At 56.6% G+C, this 12,626-nt stretch overlaps 1 protein-coding gene and 1 pseudogene across 7 annotated transcripts in view; one reads left to right on the forward strand and one right to left on the reverse strand.

The window, feature by feature from the left end:
* OGDHL (oxoglutarate dehydrogenase L) overlaps nt 1-10,136 on the forward strand; it is a 29,941-nt gene extending 19,805 nt beyond the window's left edge. For 3 of the 6 annotated variants that reach the window (XM_080642648.1, XM_080642647.1, XM_080642651.1), the window contains 11 exons: nt 807-957; nt 1,901-2,028; nt 2,932-3,110; nt 4,509-4,580; nt 4,656-4,781; nt 4,879-4,951; nt 6,247-6,410; nt 6,537-6,691; nt 7,127-7,236; nt 9,287-9,370; nt 9,879-10,136. In XM_080642648.1, the coding sequence (XP_080498774.1) occupies nt 807-957; nt 1,901-2,028; nt 2,932-3,110; nt 4,509-4,580; nt 4,656-4,781; nt 4,879-4,951; nt 6,247-6,410; nt 6,537-6,691; nt 7,127-7,236; nt 9,287-9,324 (1,196 nt within the window). In that variant the 3' untranslated portion in view covers nt 9,325-9,370; nt 9,879-10,136. Of the gene's footprint in view, nt 1-806; nt 958-1,900; nt 2,029-2,931; nt 3,111-4,508; nt 4,581-4,655; nt 4,782-4,878; nt 4,952-6,246; nt 6,411-6,536; nt 6,692-7,126; nt 8,422-9,286; nt 9,371-9,878 lie in introns of those variants that run through there. The other 3 variants (XM_080642650.1, XM_080642649.1, XM_080642646.1) reach the window with 1 other exon arrangement.
* Nucleotides 10,137-11,449: 1,313 nt separating this feature from the next.
* On the reverse strand, nt 11,450-12,112 carry LOC308233985 (jun dimerization protein 2-like; annotated as a pseudogene). The gene has a single exon. The product of its transcript is annotated as a jun dimerization protein 2-like (transcript).
* Nucleotides 12,113-12,626: the final 514 nt, after the last annotated feature.

The raw sequence follows: 12,626 nt of genomic DNA on the forward strand, positions 1-12,626 counted from the left end.
CCTTGATACTAGCTCTTCTCGGGGGCGCTGAGGTGGTGCCACACCCCCGGTGGGTTCTAGAGACCAGACTGAGGTGGATCCCTGGGTCAGGCCGGAGAGCAGCCTGTGGAAGGAGCACTGGGCCTGGCATACCAGGCAGGAATGCTGGGCTTGCCAGTAGCCTGCATGGATGACAGAGTGACCCTGCTGCTCTTGGATGAGCCTGGGCTAGTGGGTGGTCGCTGGCTGCAAATCGTGGCTATGGCCTCTACTCGGGCCCCCTGGAGCACCCCCTGGAGGTGGTGGGCGCCTGCGCCCCTTCTGACCAGCCTGTGGGTGCTCTGAGAGTTTCTTCTACAATGTGCTGGAGGCCCAGGTGTCCTGAGGCACCCGCTCTTGTGTGCATGTCACAGGGTTTGTGCAGGTGTAGGGCCCCCAGAAGCCCAGCATGGCCTGGGCGCTGGGGCTCAAATTCAAGCATCTTATAGCTGTGATTGTGAGTAAATGACTTCCCTCTACTGCTCCTGTCTCCATCTGGAGAGTTGGGACAGTCCACCCGTGGGCGGTGCAGGATACACCCCACTCCAGGCGTGCAGGTGTGCACAGTGCCGGTGCTCGCCCGGCAGGACCTGCTCCTTCTGCGGGAGGGAGGCCCGCCCACTATACTGGCTGGAGGGCTGTGCTGGAGGAGGGCCCTGCCGGGGCCGGCTCAGTGGGAGACGTGTGCACTGAGTACACACACACCTGGCCCTGGTCCCTTGGGCTCTGGCTGTTTGGGAAGGGTGTCCCAGTCCTGGGTACCTCAGGCTGGCCCTTCCCTCCCGTAGGCCTCTCTCGAATCTTGTGGGGCCGTGCGGACATGACCAAGAAGCGCGTGGTAGACTGGGCGCTGGCGGAGTACATGGCCTTTGGCTCCCTGCTCAAGGAGGGCATCCATGTGCGGCTCAGCGGGCAGGACGTGGAGAGGGGCACATTCAGGTGAGGGCAGGGGCTCCGACCCAGGCCTTATGCACATGAGTTAGCCTTGTCAGCACTGAGCCTGTGGGGCAGCTGAGGGGCCAGCTGTGCTTGGGGACCCCAACATCATCGCGGGAGCTCTGGAGTGGAGCTGGCCCTTCCTTCTCTTCCTGGGCCTTTTCTAAGGAGCCCAGGAGGGCCCTTGTCTGGCGGGGGGATCACTGGTAACCCCATCAGCACCCCAGCCCCTGCCCTTGGGCCAGGTCATCAGGGGGACACTGGGCAAACTCTCTGACCCCAGGGGATAAGCATGCAGAGCAGACCACTTGGCCTCGGCTGGGGCCATCTGTGGCCCTCATGGTGTGCGTGTGAGCTGCTGTTAAGCCAGCCTCCCATTTGCTGTTTTCCTGGAGTTTTTGAGTCCATGGACAGGACTGCACTTGTCAGTGTCCCCACCTCATTTCCTCTTTGGGCCCAGAGGTTTTGCACCCGATGTGGTCACTGCCATGCTGGTGAGTCATGGAACCGTGGCGCCCGGGATGCAATGAGTGGCTTTCTTGGGTCCCAGTGGCTCGTCACTGCTGGCCCTGTTCCAGCTCCATTGCCCCTGAGCTGCGTTAGTCCTCATTGGGTGTGGGGGTCAGCCAGGCGCCTCTCAAGTGTCCTCAGTCCCCAGGGGTGTGGCACTGTCTTGGGGTCTCTGGGTCTCGGGGTCTCGGGCTCCACGCAGCACGTGGTTGAGGAGGTCATCAGGCCGGTCTCTCAGGGACTTTTCTGAGATAGAAGCTGAGACTCAGGCCTGTGTGGTGTGGGGGCACTGCTGGGAGGCTGCCTGGAGGAGGGGACAGGTCACCCTGGCTCTCCAGGGCCTCGGTGTCACTGTGGGACTCACAGGTTTTCTGGCGCAGTGACGAGGACTTGCCCGCCTCCTGCTCCCCATCCTTCCTGTTCTGTTTCTCTCCAGTCATCGGCACCACGTTCTCCACGACCAGGAAGTTGACCGGAGGACATGTGTCCCCATGAACCACCTTTGGCCTGACCAGGCCCCGTACACCGTGTGCAACAGCTCCCTCTCGGAGTATGGCGTCCTAGGTGGGTCAGACACTGCGGGCAGGTCAGGCGGGCCTGGGTGCCTGGAGACCAAGGAGGGGCTTGCATCCTGAGGTACCCTGTTGCTGTGACCATGGATGGGGCCTGTGGCTGAGAGGGCAGGGCAGGGTCTGGGCCCAGGAGCGACTGAGAGGCTCAGAGGCCCCTGGGGTGGACCTGGGTCCTGGCACAGTCATGGAGACGCTGAGGCCACATGGGACTTGAAGTCCAGCTGGGGGCTTCTGCTTGCCTGGGGATCAGGTCGGGGGCGGGGGGCGCGTTCTTTGGATACCAGAGCCCTGTTCCTGGGCACCAGCCCCAGTGGGACCAGAAAACCCAATAGAGTCCACTGTGGGCATAGCCACCAGCTGGCACTGAGCCTGGCCTGGCCCGCCCCACTTTCCTGACCGTCATTTCCCCTCCACACTGCACCCCGCAGCCCCGTCTCGAGTTCCCCTCCCTGGGCTCAGGGCTCCCCAGTGACCAGCTCCTTACTAGACCCTGCATTCTCTCCCTCGGCTTGATCTTGAGCTGGCCTCCTCCCTCACTGCCTCCTCCTAGAGGCAGGACCCCCAGGGACCAGCTCCTGCCCCTCCCCCTCAGCAACCCTGTACCTGTTTTGGGGGCTCCTCTTGGTAGATGGCCCCTGGTGCCTCCCCAGGGAATCTTTTGGACTTGGCTCGATGAGGCTGAATCTAGCCACGTGCAGCTACGGCTGAGGGCGCCTCTCGTGTGTCCTCAGTTCCCAGGATGCAAGATCCATGGGCCCCAAGGAGTCCCGCTCCCCCTCGCCTGGCAGGAGGGAAGGGTGGGGCAGGGAGGGTGTGTGAGAAAGGGCTGGGCTTGACAGGAGCCACTGGCACTGGGGACAGTGTGTGGCAGGCTGTCTTGTTTTCTTCTGTTTAGGCTTCGAGCTGGGCTATGCCATGGCCAGCCCCAATGCCCTGGTCCTCTGGGAGGCTCAGTTTGGCGACTTTCACAACACGGCCCAGTGCATCATCGACCAGTTCATCAGCACCGGCCAGGCCAAGTGGGTTCGACACAATGGCATCGTGCTTCTGCTGCCCCATGGCATGGAGGGCATGGTGAGTGCTGCCAGGGCCTGGGGCTCTGGCAGGCCTGGGGGCTGTGGACCCTGGGGCACATGCAGTGTATGCACGTGCCGTATGCACGCTGGAGCGTATGCACCTTCTGGGCCCATGGAACACGGGGGTCTGCTTAGGGGGCCTGCATTCTGGCTGTGGCTGAAATGGTGATGGCATTACTTGTCACTAGCGGTGGAAGTAGCTGACATGTCTGAGCCTGCTACGTGCCAGGCAATGTTTCAAACCCTCTCTGTGTATTAACTCTTCCAGTCTCACAACTCTTCGTTCCAACAATGTAACGAAGTGAGTCAGTCCTGTCCCCATTTTTCAGATAAACTGAGGCACAAAGAGGCGGACTAGCTTGTCCAAGGTCACTCAGCTAGTAGCTTGGACTTGAACCCGATCTGTGCAGCATTGCCTGTCTTCGGTCCCCTCCCAGGGAAGGAAGGCAGACGTGCAGGCTGTGCCATGGAGTGCTGAGCAGGGCGGGCTGGGCTTTGCGACCCTGGCTGAGCTGCAGGGGATATCCCTGAGGGCCCACTCGGCTCGGACCCAGTAAGGGTCATCATCGCCACGTGGCTGTTTAGAGCCAGGACTCACTGTGCTGAGCACTTCACATGCCCTGTAAACCCTGCAGAGTCCTCACTAAGGACCTGTCTCAGTCCTGTTTCTATTTCACACCTGAGGGGAGAAGGGGCGTGGCCTGCCCAGGGCCTCCAGCTGCAAAGGCTTCTTACTGCGGGAGCTTGAGCCAGGCTGGGTGGGGAGGGTTGAGGTGACCTGGCTGGTGCCTGTGGCACTGGGTCCTTGGTGAGTCCCCACTAAGGGAGGAGCGGGTGGTAGCCGTGGGGCAGGTCACCCTGTTGCACGGGGAGCGAGTTTGGAGGTCACCGAGCTGTCTGCTCTCATGAAGCCGAGCAGCCCCGGGACACGGGTGGGAGGGGGAGTCAGCTCGGGGGTCACATCTGCCCTTCTGGCTGACGGGTCTTGGGGCTGTTTCTTAATCTCTTTGCCCCGCACCGTCTTCATCTGTAAAGCGAGGAAACGAGTGTCTGCATCACGGGGCTCCTTGGAGGGCCAGTGACTAACGTGTGGGCCGCGGAGCTGTGCCTGGGTTGAGCGGCAGCCACTGGGTCGGACGTGCTGGAGACAGGCCTCTGCCTGGCCTTCACTCCCACCCACACGTGCTGGCTCCCCGGGCCCCTCTGACGGTGCCTTCCTGACCCCGCTCCCACATTCCTGGGTCTTTCCTGTGGTCTGGGCTCCAGAGTGAGGGCACCTTCTCCCAGAGCCTTCCACTCTCTTTCCCGAGACCCGGGAACCTGCACGGCCAGGCTTCTGTCCTGTGTGACGTCCCCTCCCCTCAGCCAACCTGGACCGTCTGGCCTTTGCTTTCAGGGGCCGGAGCACTCCTCGGCGAGGCCTGAGAGGTTCCTGCAGATGAGCAATGATGACTCGGATGCCTACCCCGTAAGTGCACCTGCCATCCCCTGGGACAGGGCCGGGCATCAGGGGCCACCTCCCAGCCACACTCTGTCCTCCCAGGCGTTCTCGGAGGACTTCGAGGTGAGGCAGCTCTACGACTGCAACTGGATCGTGGTCAACTGCTCCACGCCGGCCAACTACTTCCACGTGCTGCGCCGGCAGATCCTGCTGCCCTTCCGCAAGCCGGTGAGCCGCCTGTCCTGGTCGCTGCTGCAGCCACGCGGGGCAGACCCGGAGCCTGTCTTGGGGGCAGCTGGCAGCTCGGCACGTGTTTTCCTTCCAGCTGATCATCTTCACTCCCAAATCGCTGCTGAGGCACCCAAAGGCCAAGTCCAGCTTTGACCAAATGGTATCTGGTATGTGTCTGGGCAGGCTGGGCAGCGAGGGGAGGCCTGGGGCCCAGGTGAGGCCTCTGCTTCAGGGACTCTGTGCTCACTTAGTCTGTGGCTCTGTGGGCTCTGCAGCAACTCCTGCTTGGTCCCCACCCGTGGCTGGGTGGGGAGGTTGGCAGATGGCCAGCTGGACTGGGCTAGGCTGGGCCGCTTGGGCTCAGCACCGGGACAGAGGGGCGCAGTGGGCCCAGCAGGGCTGGCCTGGCTGTGCTGGGGCAGCTTAGAGGCAGGAGGCTGGGTAGAAGTCTACCTCATTTGCAGGAAAGTAAATATCACTGATTCATTAATACTTTTTCCCACTCATGAGCCAAACAGACATGACTGTCCCTGGGGACGCAGTGTCCCCTCCAGAGCTCTCAGCCTTACTTACCTGCAGTCGGGTTAGTCTAATAAAGCGCCTGGAGGACCAAGTGTTGAAATTGAGATGTGAGCCAGTGGAGGGTCATGGAGTGCAGTTGTGGGGCCCTGAGGTGTGGCAGAGTAGAGCTGTCCTAGGAAGTGGTCTGGCCAGGAAGGGTCTCTGCAGCGTGCACAGCGTGTGTTTGGGTGTCCCTGTGGTGTGGGCAGGTTTGAGGTGGCAGTTCCGAGCTCTGGCCTTGGGCTGGGCCTCCTGGGCTGGACGCTCGGTGCTGGCTCTTCTCTGGAGGGGCCTGGCAGCCTGTTCCCTCTCTGCTCACTGTGCTCCCTGGGATGCAAGGACACGGCAGCTCTCCCAGAGATCTTTGCAGTGTGCTTGGCCTGCTGCCAGGCACATGATGTGAGCTCAGGAAGGAAAGACAGACAGCACTTAGGACTTGGGGGCTTGGTTGCAGTGCTAAGGGAGGGAGGGTTGTGCGGTGGTCTCTGGAGACAGCTGCTCACCCTTAAGCTTGGTAATGGAGTAACTACAGTGCACACAGCGATGGGCGGGCCTGGATGGAGAGCAGCTCCGCTTCAGGTAACGAGCTCATGAGAGGGGCAAGACATTATCTTCATTTCCCTGCCAGGGGCTCTTCCCCTTGCACCCCGCTTCCCCCTGAACAGTGATGCTCCCCAGGCTCTGGCCTTGGCTCTGGCTCCCATCTCCACTTCTTTCCCTATGACATCTCAGGTTTCACTTGTCATCTTCTCCATCATTTGGCTCAAGAGGTACCCAGGGCTAGTCTTAGTGGCCAAGGGGAGCCTGTGGGTGCGGGGGCCGCAAGCCTGGTTCCCCAGCTGCTCCAGCCCCTCTCGGAGCTGATGCCTCTTCCATGCCCTCATGCCCTGTCGGTCTCCAGGGACCAGCTTCCAACGGGTCATTCCTGAGGATGGGGCTGCGGCTCGGGCTCCTGAGCAGGTACGGCGGCTCATCTTCTGCACGGGAAAGGTGTACTATGACCTGGTGAAGGAGCGGAGCAACCAGTGCCTGGAGGATCAGGTGGCCATTACACGCCTGGAGCAGGTATGCCTGCTCGGAGTGATGGATAAGGTCAAATAGCCAGCCCCCTGGGCAGTGTGCCTGGCCTGGTCAGATCTGTGTTGTCTCGTTCCCCTGGGCTACGCTGCCATTTCTTCCCATCTGCCCCAGATCTCCCCGTTCCCCTTCGACCTGATCAAGAGAGAGGCGGAGAAGTACCCAGGCGCAGAGCTGGTATGGTGCCAGGAGGAGCACAAGAACATGGGCTACTATGACTACATCAATCCACGCTTCATGACCATCCTGAACCGGGCACGGCCCATCTGGTACAAGGCTGGGTGCAGGGAAGCCAGCCACCTACCCTCCACTCTGTGGGGCCTGCGGGGTGGGGGCCTGAGGACCCGTCCTGGCTTTGCCTGGCCCGTTTGGTGTGTCACCCAGAACTGGCCACTGTCTTTCTCTGGCCACATTGGGAACCATAGTACCTGCTGGCTCTGTGACCGCTGGGGACAGGTCACCTTCCCCATCAGGGACCCCCATCAGCACCACCTCACTGAGCAAAACCTTCTGCAGCCAGAACTGACCTAGAGCACCTCCCGTGCTCTCAGATCTCCCGCCTTTGGCCTTAGGCTAGTTACTTTGCCACATGGCGCCTTGGGCTCTTCATCTCTATAGCAGGACGAGAAGAATCAGACCCCATGCAGCCCTGGGCTAGTGGCCAGGCCTGGCCAGCCCTCCCCTCACTGTCTCTCCTCCCCTAGGTATGTTGGCCGTGACCCAGCTGCTGCACCGGCCACGGGAAACAGGAATGCTCACTTGGTGTCTCTGAAGAAGTTTCTGGATACTGCTTTCAATCTGCAGGCCTTTGAGGGCAAGACATTTTAGCATTGGGCAGGGCCTGCCTCGTCTTCCCATGGGCTGGCTGGGGCTGGGGAGGGTCTGTCGGACCCCAGGGTAAAACACACTCATGCAGCAATCGAGGCCGTAGAGCAGGCACCACTGGCTTTGGTCTTAGGCCTCTGTGGGCCTTCGTGTTTATTTCAGAATATGTGAGGACTGAGAGAAAGCAGAGGAGGTGATAGGTGGGAAGCAGTCAGGAGTGTTTCCCCAGCTGCCCTGGCCTTTCTGGAGATTTTGTGTAGCTTTTTCCATCTCTGTCTGCAGACAGCCACCCCGGAGCCTGACTTTAGTCTCCCGCTTCCTGGTAGATCTGGCTGCCACTCTCCCTGTCCTTGTTCATCTGTAGATTCAAGGACTGCTATCTTTTGTGCTCTTAGAAATAGGTATTTCAGTGTGACAACCAGGTGAAGCAAAACAGTGCCCGGTGACTTATCTTGTGCTGTTTTATGGAGTGTGTCATGATGAGTGTGAGATACAGCCATAGCTCATGTGCACCAAACCAGAACACCAAACAACAGAAATAAAAAAATGCTTGAGAGAGAGAGTCTGTTTTCATTTCCTGTTGTAAAATCGGAGGGAAAGTCAGATGGTTTAGAGAGGGCATGAGATGAGAAGAGGAAAAACTAAACTGTAGAGAGTAAACTAGCCCTCCACTGAGCTTGCAGATCTGTCGGTATCTCCACCCTTCAGCCTTCTGTTGGTTTTGCTGGGGAGCAATGGCACAGGAGGGATGTTTTGTTTTCTGCAAATCATTTATTCACCTATGCCCGTCTCAGAGCACTTCCTTGGTGCTAGATGCTGGGCCTGGTGTGAAGAGGCGCGTCTTCCACTGGCTCTTCCAGGTCAGGTATCCAGTTGGGAGATGTGCAAACAGTTTATTCAGAGTTACATGTTAGTGCAGAGGGCTGTGGGAGCACAGGAGGAGGAGGTGTTTGAAGGAAGAAGAGTCTTACAGGAGAATACAGGAGAACAAGCCTTCCATAGAGCAGACCCAGAAACACTGACGATGGTGAGGCAACCTAAAGGAAAAATCAGTCTAAAGTTGGAGAACAGAGTGTTACTGTCCATTAGTCCCAAGCACAGCTTGCTGGAGTACACTTTGAATCATACTGCAGGAGTGTTTAAGTGACATAAAGTAAAAATAATTATAGCTGCCTTTATAGTGTATTCATTGTGTCCTGGGTTCTCTGCTGGGCATCTTGCAGATATCCTATATAATAAAAGCCCAATATGCTAAGTGTCTGGTCATCCAGTCCATTCAACCAATCAAAGCGTAATATGCTAATGATATGCTAAGGCCGCTCAACCCCTCACTATGCCGTGCACTGATCGCCGGGGGCAGACAGTCAACCGGTCGACCAGTTGCTATGACACACACTGACCACCAGGAGGAAGACGTTCGACCAGTAGGTTAGTTTGCTGCTGGGGTCTGGCCAATCAGGACTGAGCGAGATGGGCCAGACACGCCCTGGAGCCCTCCGTGGTCCCTCCCCGGCTGGCCAACCTCCTGCGTCCCTCCATGGCCCTGATAGTGCACCTGTGTGATCCCTCGGCCTGGCCTGCGCCCTCTCACAATCCGGGACCCCTCGGGGGATGTCAGAGAGCTGGTTTCGGTCTGATCCTGCAGGCCAGGTAGAGGGACCACCCAGTGGTGCATAAATTTGTGCACTGGGCCTCTAGTTACTAAATAATATTTAACCTTTACTGTGGCTTTGCATGCTGGGGATATCCCCATTTTTTCAGATGAGGAAATTAAGGTTCACATGAAGTTATTTGTCTAGGGTCACTTGCCAGCTGAACTTGACCTCTGTCCCTAAGCCCACATTGCTTCCCTTGGGAAACAAGCTTTTCCTGTATCGTGCATCCTTAGCTTGTGGAGATCCAGCAGTTGGGCTCTCCCTGCTGTTGGGCTGTGCAGTGGGCGGGACACAGCGCCTGGGCTGCACAGGCCTCATGCCCTGCAGTTGGAGGTGGGCACCTCCTGTCCCTAGCACACACTGCCTCTTTATTCGCGCATGCAGGAAGGCTGCAGACGGCTACTTGGGACCATCTGCTGTGATCAAACAGGAAAACGAACCACATGAAAAGAGCTGCAAACTACAAATGTAAGAACTGACGACATAAAATGGAGCTCATGGGCCAAAGACTTTAATAATTTTAAGAGGGCAAGGGGGATATTGTTACTGTGATACAATAACAAACTAAAAAAATCAGATATTTAGAAAATACCAAATATTGCTTATGTAAAACCTCAACAATGGGCCGAATAGCAGAATGGACACAGCTGAAATCTCACCTAATAATAGACAAACATGCTAATTGACCATACCTTCGCGATGCCCACAGCCAATCAGGAGTGAGTAACCAACAAAGATGGCGGTTAATTTGCATACCCGGCCGCTCTGGGCCTCTGAGCAGCATAGGAAGGTAGAAAGGTGGCTCCGGACCAGAGCAAAAGCGGTGCCAGTGGCCAGGGAAAGGAAGGCCCATTCTGGCATGAATCTTTGTGCATCAGGCTTCTAGTGTAAAATAATAAATTTGGACACAAGGCCTAGGAATTCTCCTAAGAAAGTAGAACAAAGGACAAAAATGTACTTTTTGAATTTGTTTAAGGTGACATGGAGTGCACATTGATCCCACGATTCTGACATGCATCTTAATAGGAGTCTCAGGAGGAGAAAACAGGATTCTTGTGATGGAAATGTTCTGCCTTTTGACTGTACCCATGTGAACATCCTGGTTGTAACCTTGTAATATAGTTTTGTAAGATGTTATCATTTGGGGAAACTGGATAAGGCCATGTGAGAGATATTTCTTAAAACTGCATGAAAATATACAATTAAGTCAAATAAAAAAGCTTAATTAAAACTGAATTGGTTGCTCCCTGTTACTGAGTTATAAGAGCTCCTTATATAATCTGGATACAAATTTTTTATTAGATATATTTGAGGCCTGGTGCACGAAAATTCATGTACTCAGAGGGTCCCTCAGCCTGGCCTGCACCCTCTCACAATCTGGGACCCCTCGGGTAGGGTCCCTAGGCCTGGCCTGAGATCAGGGCCTATCGAGGCTTTCCTTCCCCCAGCTGCAGGCAGCTGGCCCCACCCCCGCCACTGCCACTGCTTGACATCTGTGCAGCGCTGCCCCTCCCCTCCCCTGCCACCGGTGGCCTCCCTCTGCAGGCGACAGGCGTGGGGTGCTATGGCTTGGCTGGCCTTGGGCCTCCCTCTTTTTTTCTTTTTTCTTTTTTTTTTTAAGTAAGAGTAATGTTTACTGAGCGATACAGAACTGAGTACTATGAAGGGTTTACCAGGGTGGAAATGCACTGCACCCTGCCCCTGCCACCCCCAATACCCAGAGACTACAGTACTTAGAAGTTACATGCAACAGCCATAACTGCTGAATATCTGTTCATAACAAACAAACATAGCATTTTTATACTGTATCACATCGAGTGATTATAGAAATCTATTTATATATTGCTTCTATAAAACCTTTATTTTGTAAAAATATTAAAAAAAAGAAAGCATATAAAATGTGCAGTTGAAAACCCTTCCAGGACAGCCAGTCTGTAAACATTCAGTGAGTATGTGCTTTAGAAGGGCACCCATACCTCGTGCCCACAGCAACTCCAGGGCCAGCGAGTGTGTGCCCCAGCTGCCACTCTAGGCAGGGCTGAGCTGGACCATGGTGGGTGGGTACAGCAGGGCCTGGCGCTGTGCCCTTCTCCAGCCTTGCATCAGGATCAGGGTCAGGGCTGGGGACAGGCAGATTGCAGTTTTACTCTGAGTTTCATAGCCTAAATTTGGTTGCAACTCATGGCTTTTCCCGGCTGCTCAGAGGTCCTTTGGGTGGGTGCCCTGGTGGAGAGGCCAAAGAAGTGCCCACAGCTGCCTGGTTGGGTGTCTCTCCGGCCCAGAGCCTCTGTCCTGCTTCCTACAAGCCTGGCCCCAGGCAGAACAGCCTCCCCCCGCCCCCCCGCCCCAGGACTACTTTGGTCTCAGCGCTTGGTCTTGGATTCATCAGCCTGGGTTTCTTCCTCTGGTGTGGCTGATCTGAGTGTCACAAAAAAGCATGGCCGATGCTGGCTGTGCTAAGCCTCATTGAAGAGTTTTTCATGCAGCAACGAAGAGCCCTCTGGGACCCTCTCCTCATCTCCTCCTCCTCCTCCTCCCAGCCCAAGGTCACTTCTTCTCCAGCTCCTCCAGCAGTGGGTTGCCTTCTGAGTTGGGGGTCTTAACACTGCTGGTCCTGATGATGCAGGTGGGGCGATGCAGTTGTGCATCAGGATGAGCTGCTGCCACTCCTGCTTCAGCTCCTCCATCTGGGTTTTCAGCTCTGCATTCATGAGCTCCAGCTACTCAGATTCCACTCCTTCTTGTTCCGGCATGGGGCTGCTGCCACTTTGTTCTTTTCCCAGCGCTTTTTCCTCCGCTCCTCTTCCTCATCTAGCTCACTTTTCACAGGTTGAGGCCTCTTGCCTAGGTTCGCCTCCAGGAAGTGCAAAGGAGCGACATGGCCCCAATGTTGTGAATGTCAGCGTATTTCACCCCTGCAGTTAGGGCTGAGCTGGGGAGTCAGGTCAGGGGCTGAGCCCTGGCAGAGAGGCCGCAGTCATGGAAGGGTCCTGGATATGCCCAGGCATCATAGCAGGAGGAGTGGCAGTCCAGCCCTGCAGAAGCTGCAGGGAGAGGCTGCGACCCTGGGGCCTGGGCCAGGCTGCAGGTGCCATGCCCGCTCAGGAGCCGCCATGGCGCCAACCCTACCCTGCAGCATCCACCGCTGCCAGTGCCTCCCATTGCAGCTGCCCAGTGTTCCTCCCGCAGGCTGTGGCCTGGGTCTCCCTCTTTGAAGGGACAGATCGCGGGGCTCTGCCTGCCTGCTTCATCACCCCTAACCACTCACCTGCCTACCTGATCGCCTCCAACTGCTCGCCTGCCTACCTGATTGCCCCCAACCGCTCACCTGCCTGCCTGCCTGATCACCACTAACTGCTTGCTGGGCCAGCCCAGCGAGGGGCCGTGGTGGTTCTGGTCTCTGGTCGTTATGGTCACTGGGCTTTTATTATATAGGATGTTTTATAAATATTGTCAGTCTGTGGCTTATATTTTAATTATCTCTAAGAGTAAAAAGGTTTTTGTTTTAATGAAGTCCAAGTTATCATTTTTAATAGTTTGCATTTTTTTGCATCCTAAGTAAAAAAATTGTTGCTTGTCCTGGCCAATGTGGTTCAGTTGGTTGGACGTCTACCCATGCACTGAAAGATTGCCAGTTCAATATCCGGTCAGGACACATGCCTGGGTTGTGGGCTCAGTCCCAGTAGAGGACATAGAGGAGGCAGCTAATCAATGTTTCTCACTC

Source organism: Plecotus auritus (assembly GCF_963455305.1).
Source record: "Plecotus auritus genome assembly, chromosome: 9".
NCBI lineage: Eukaryota > Metazoa > Chordata > Mammalia > Chiroptera > Vespertilionidae > Plecotus > Plecotus auritus.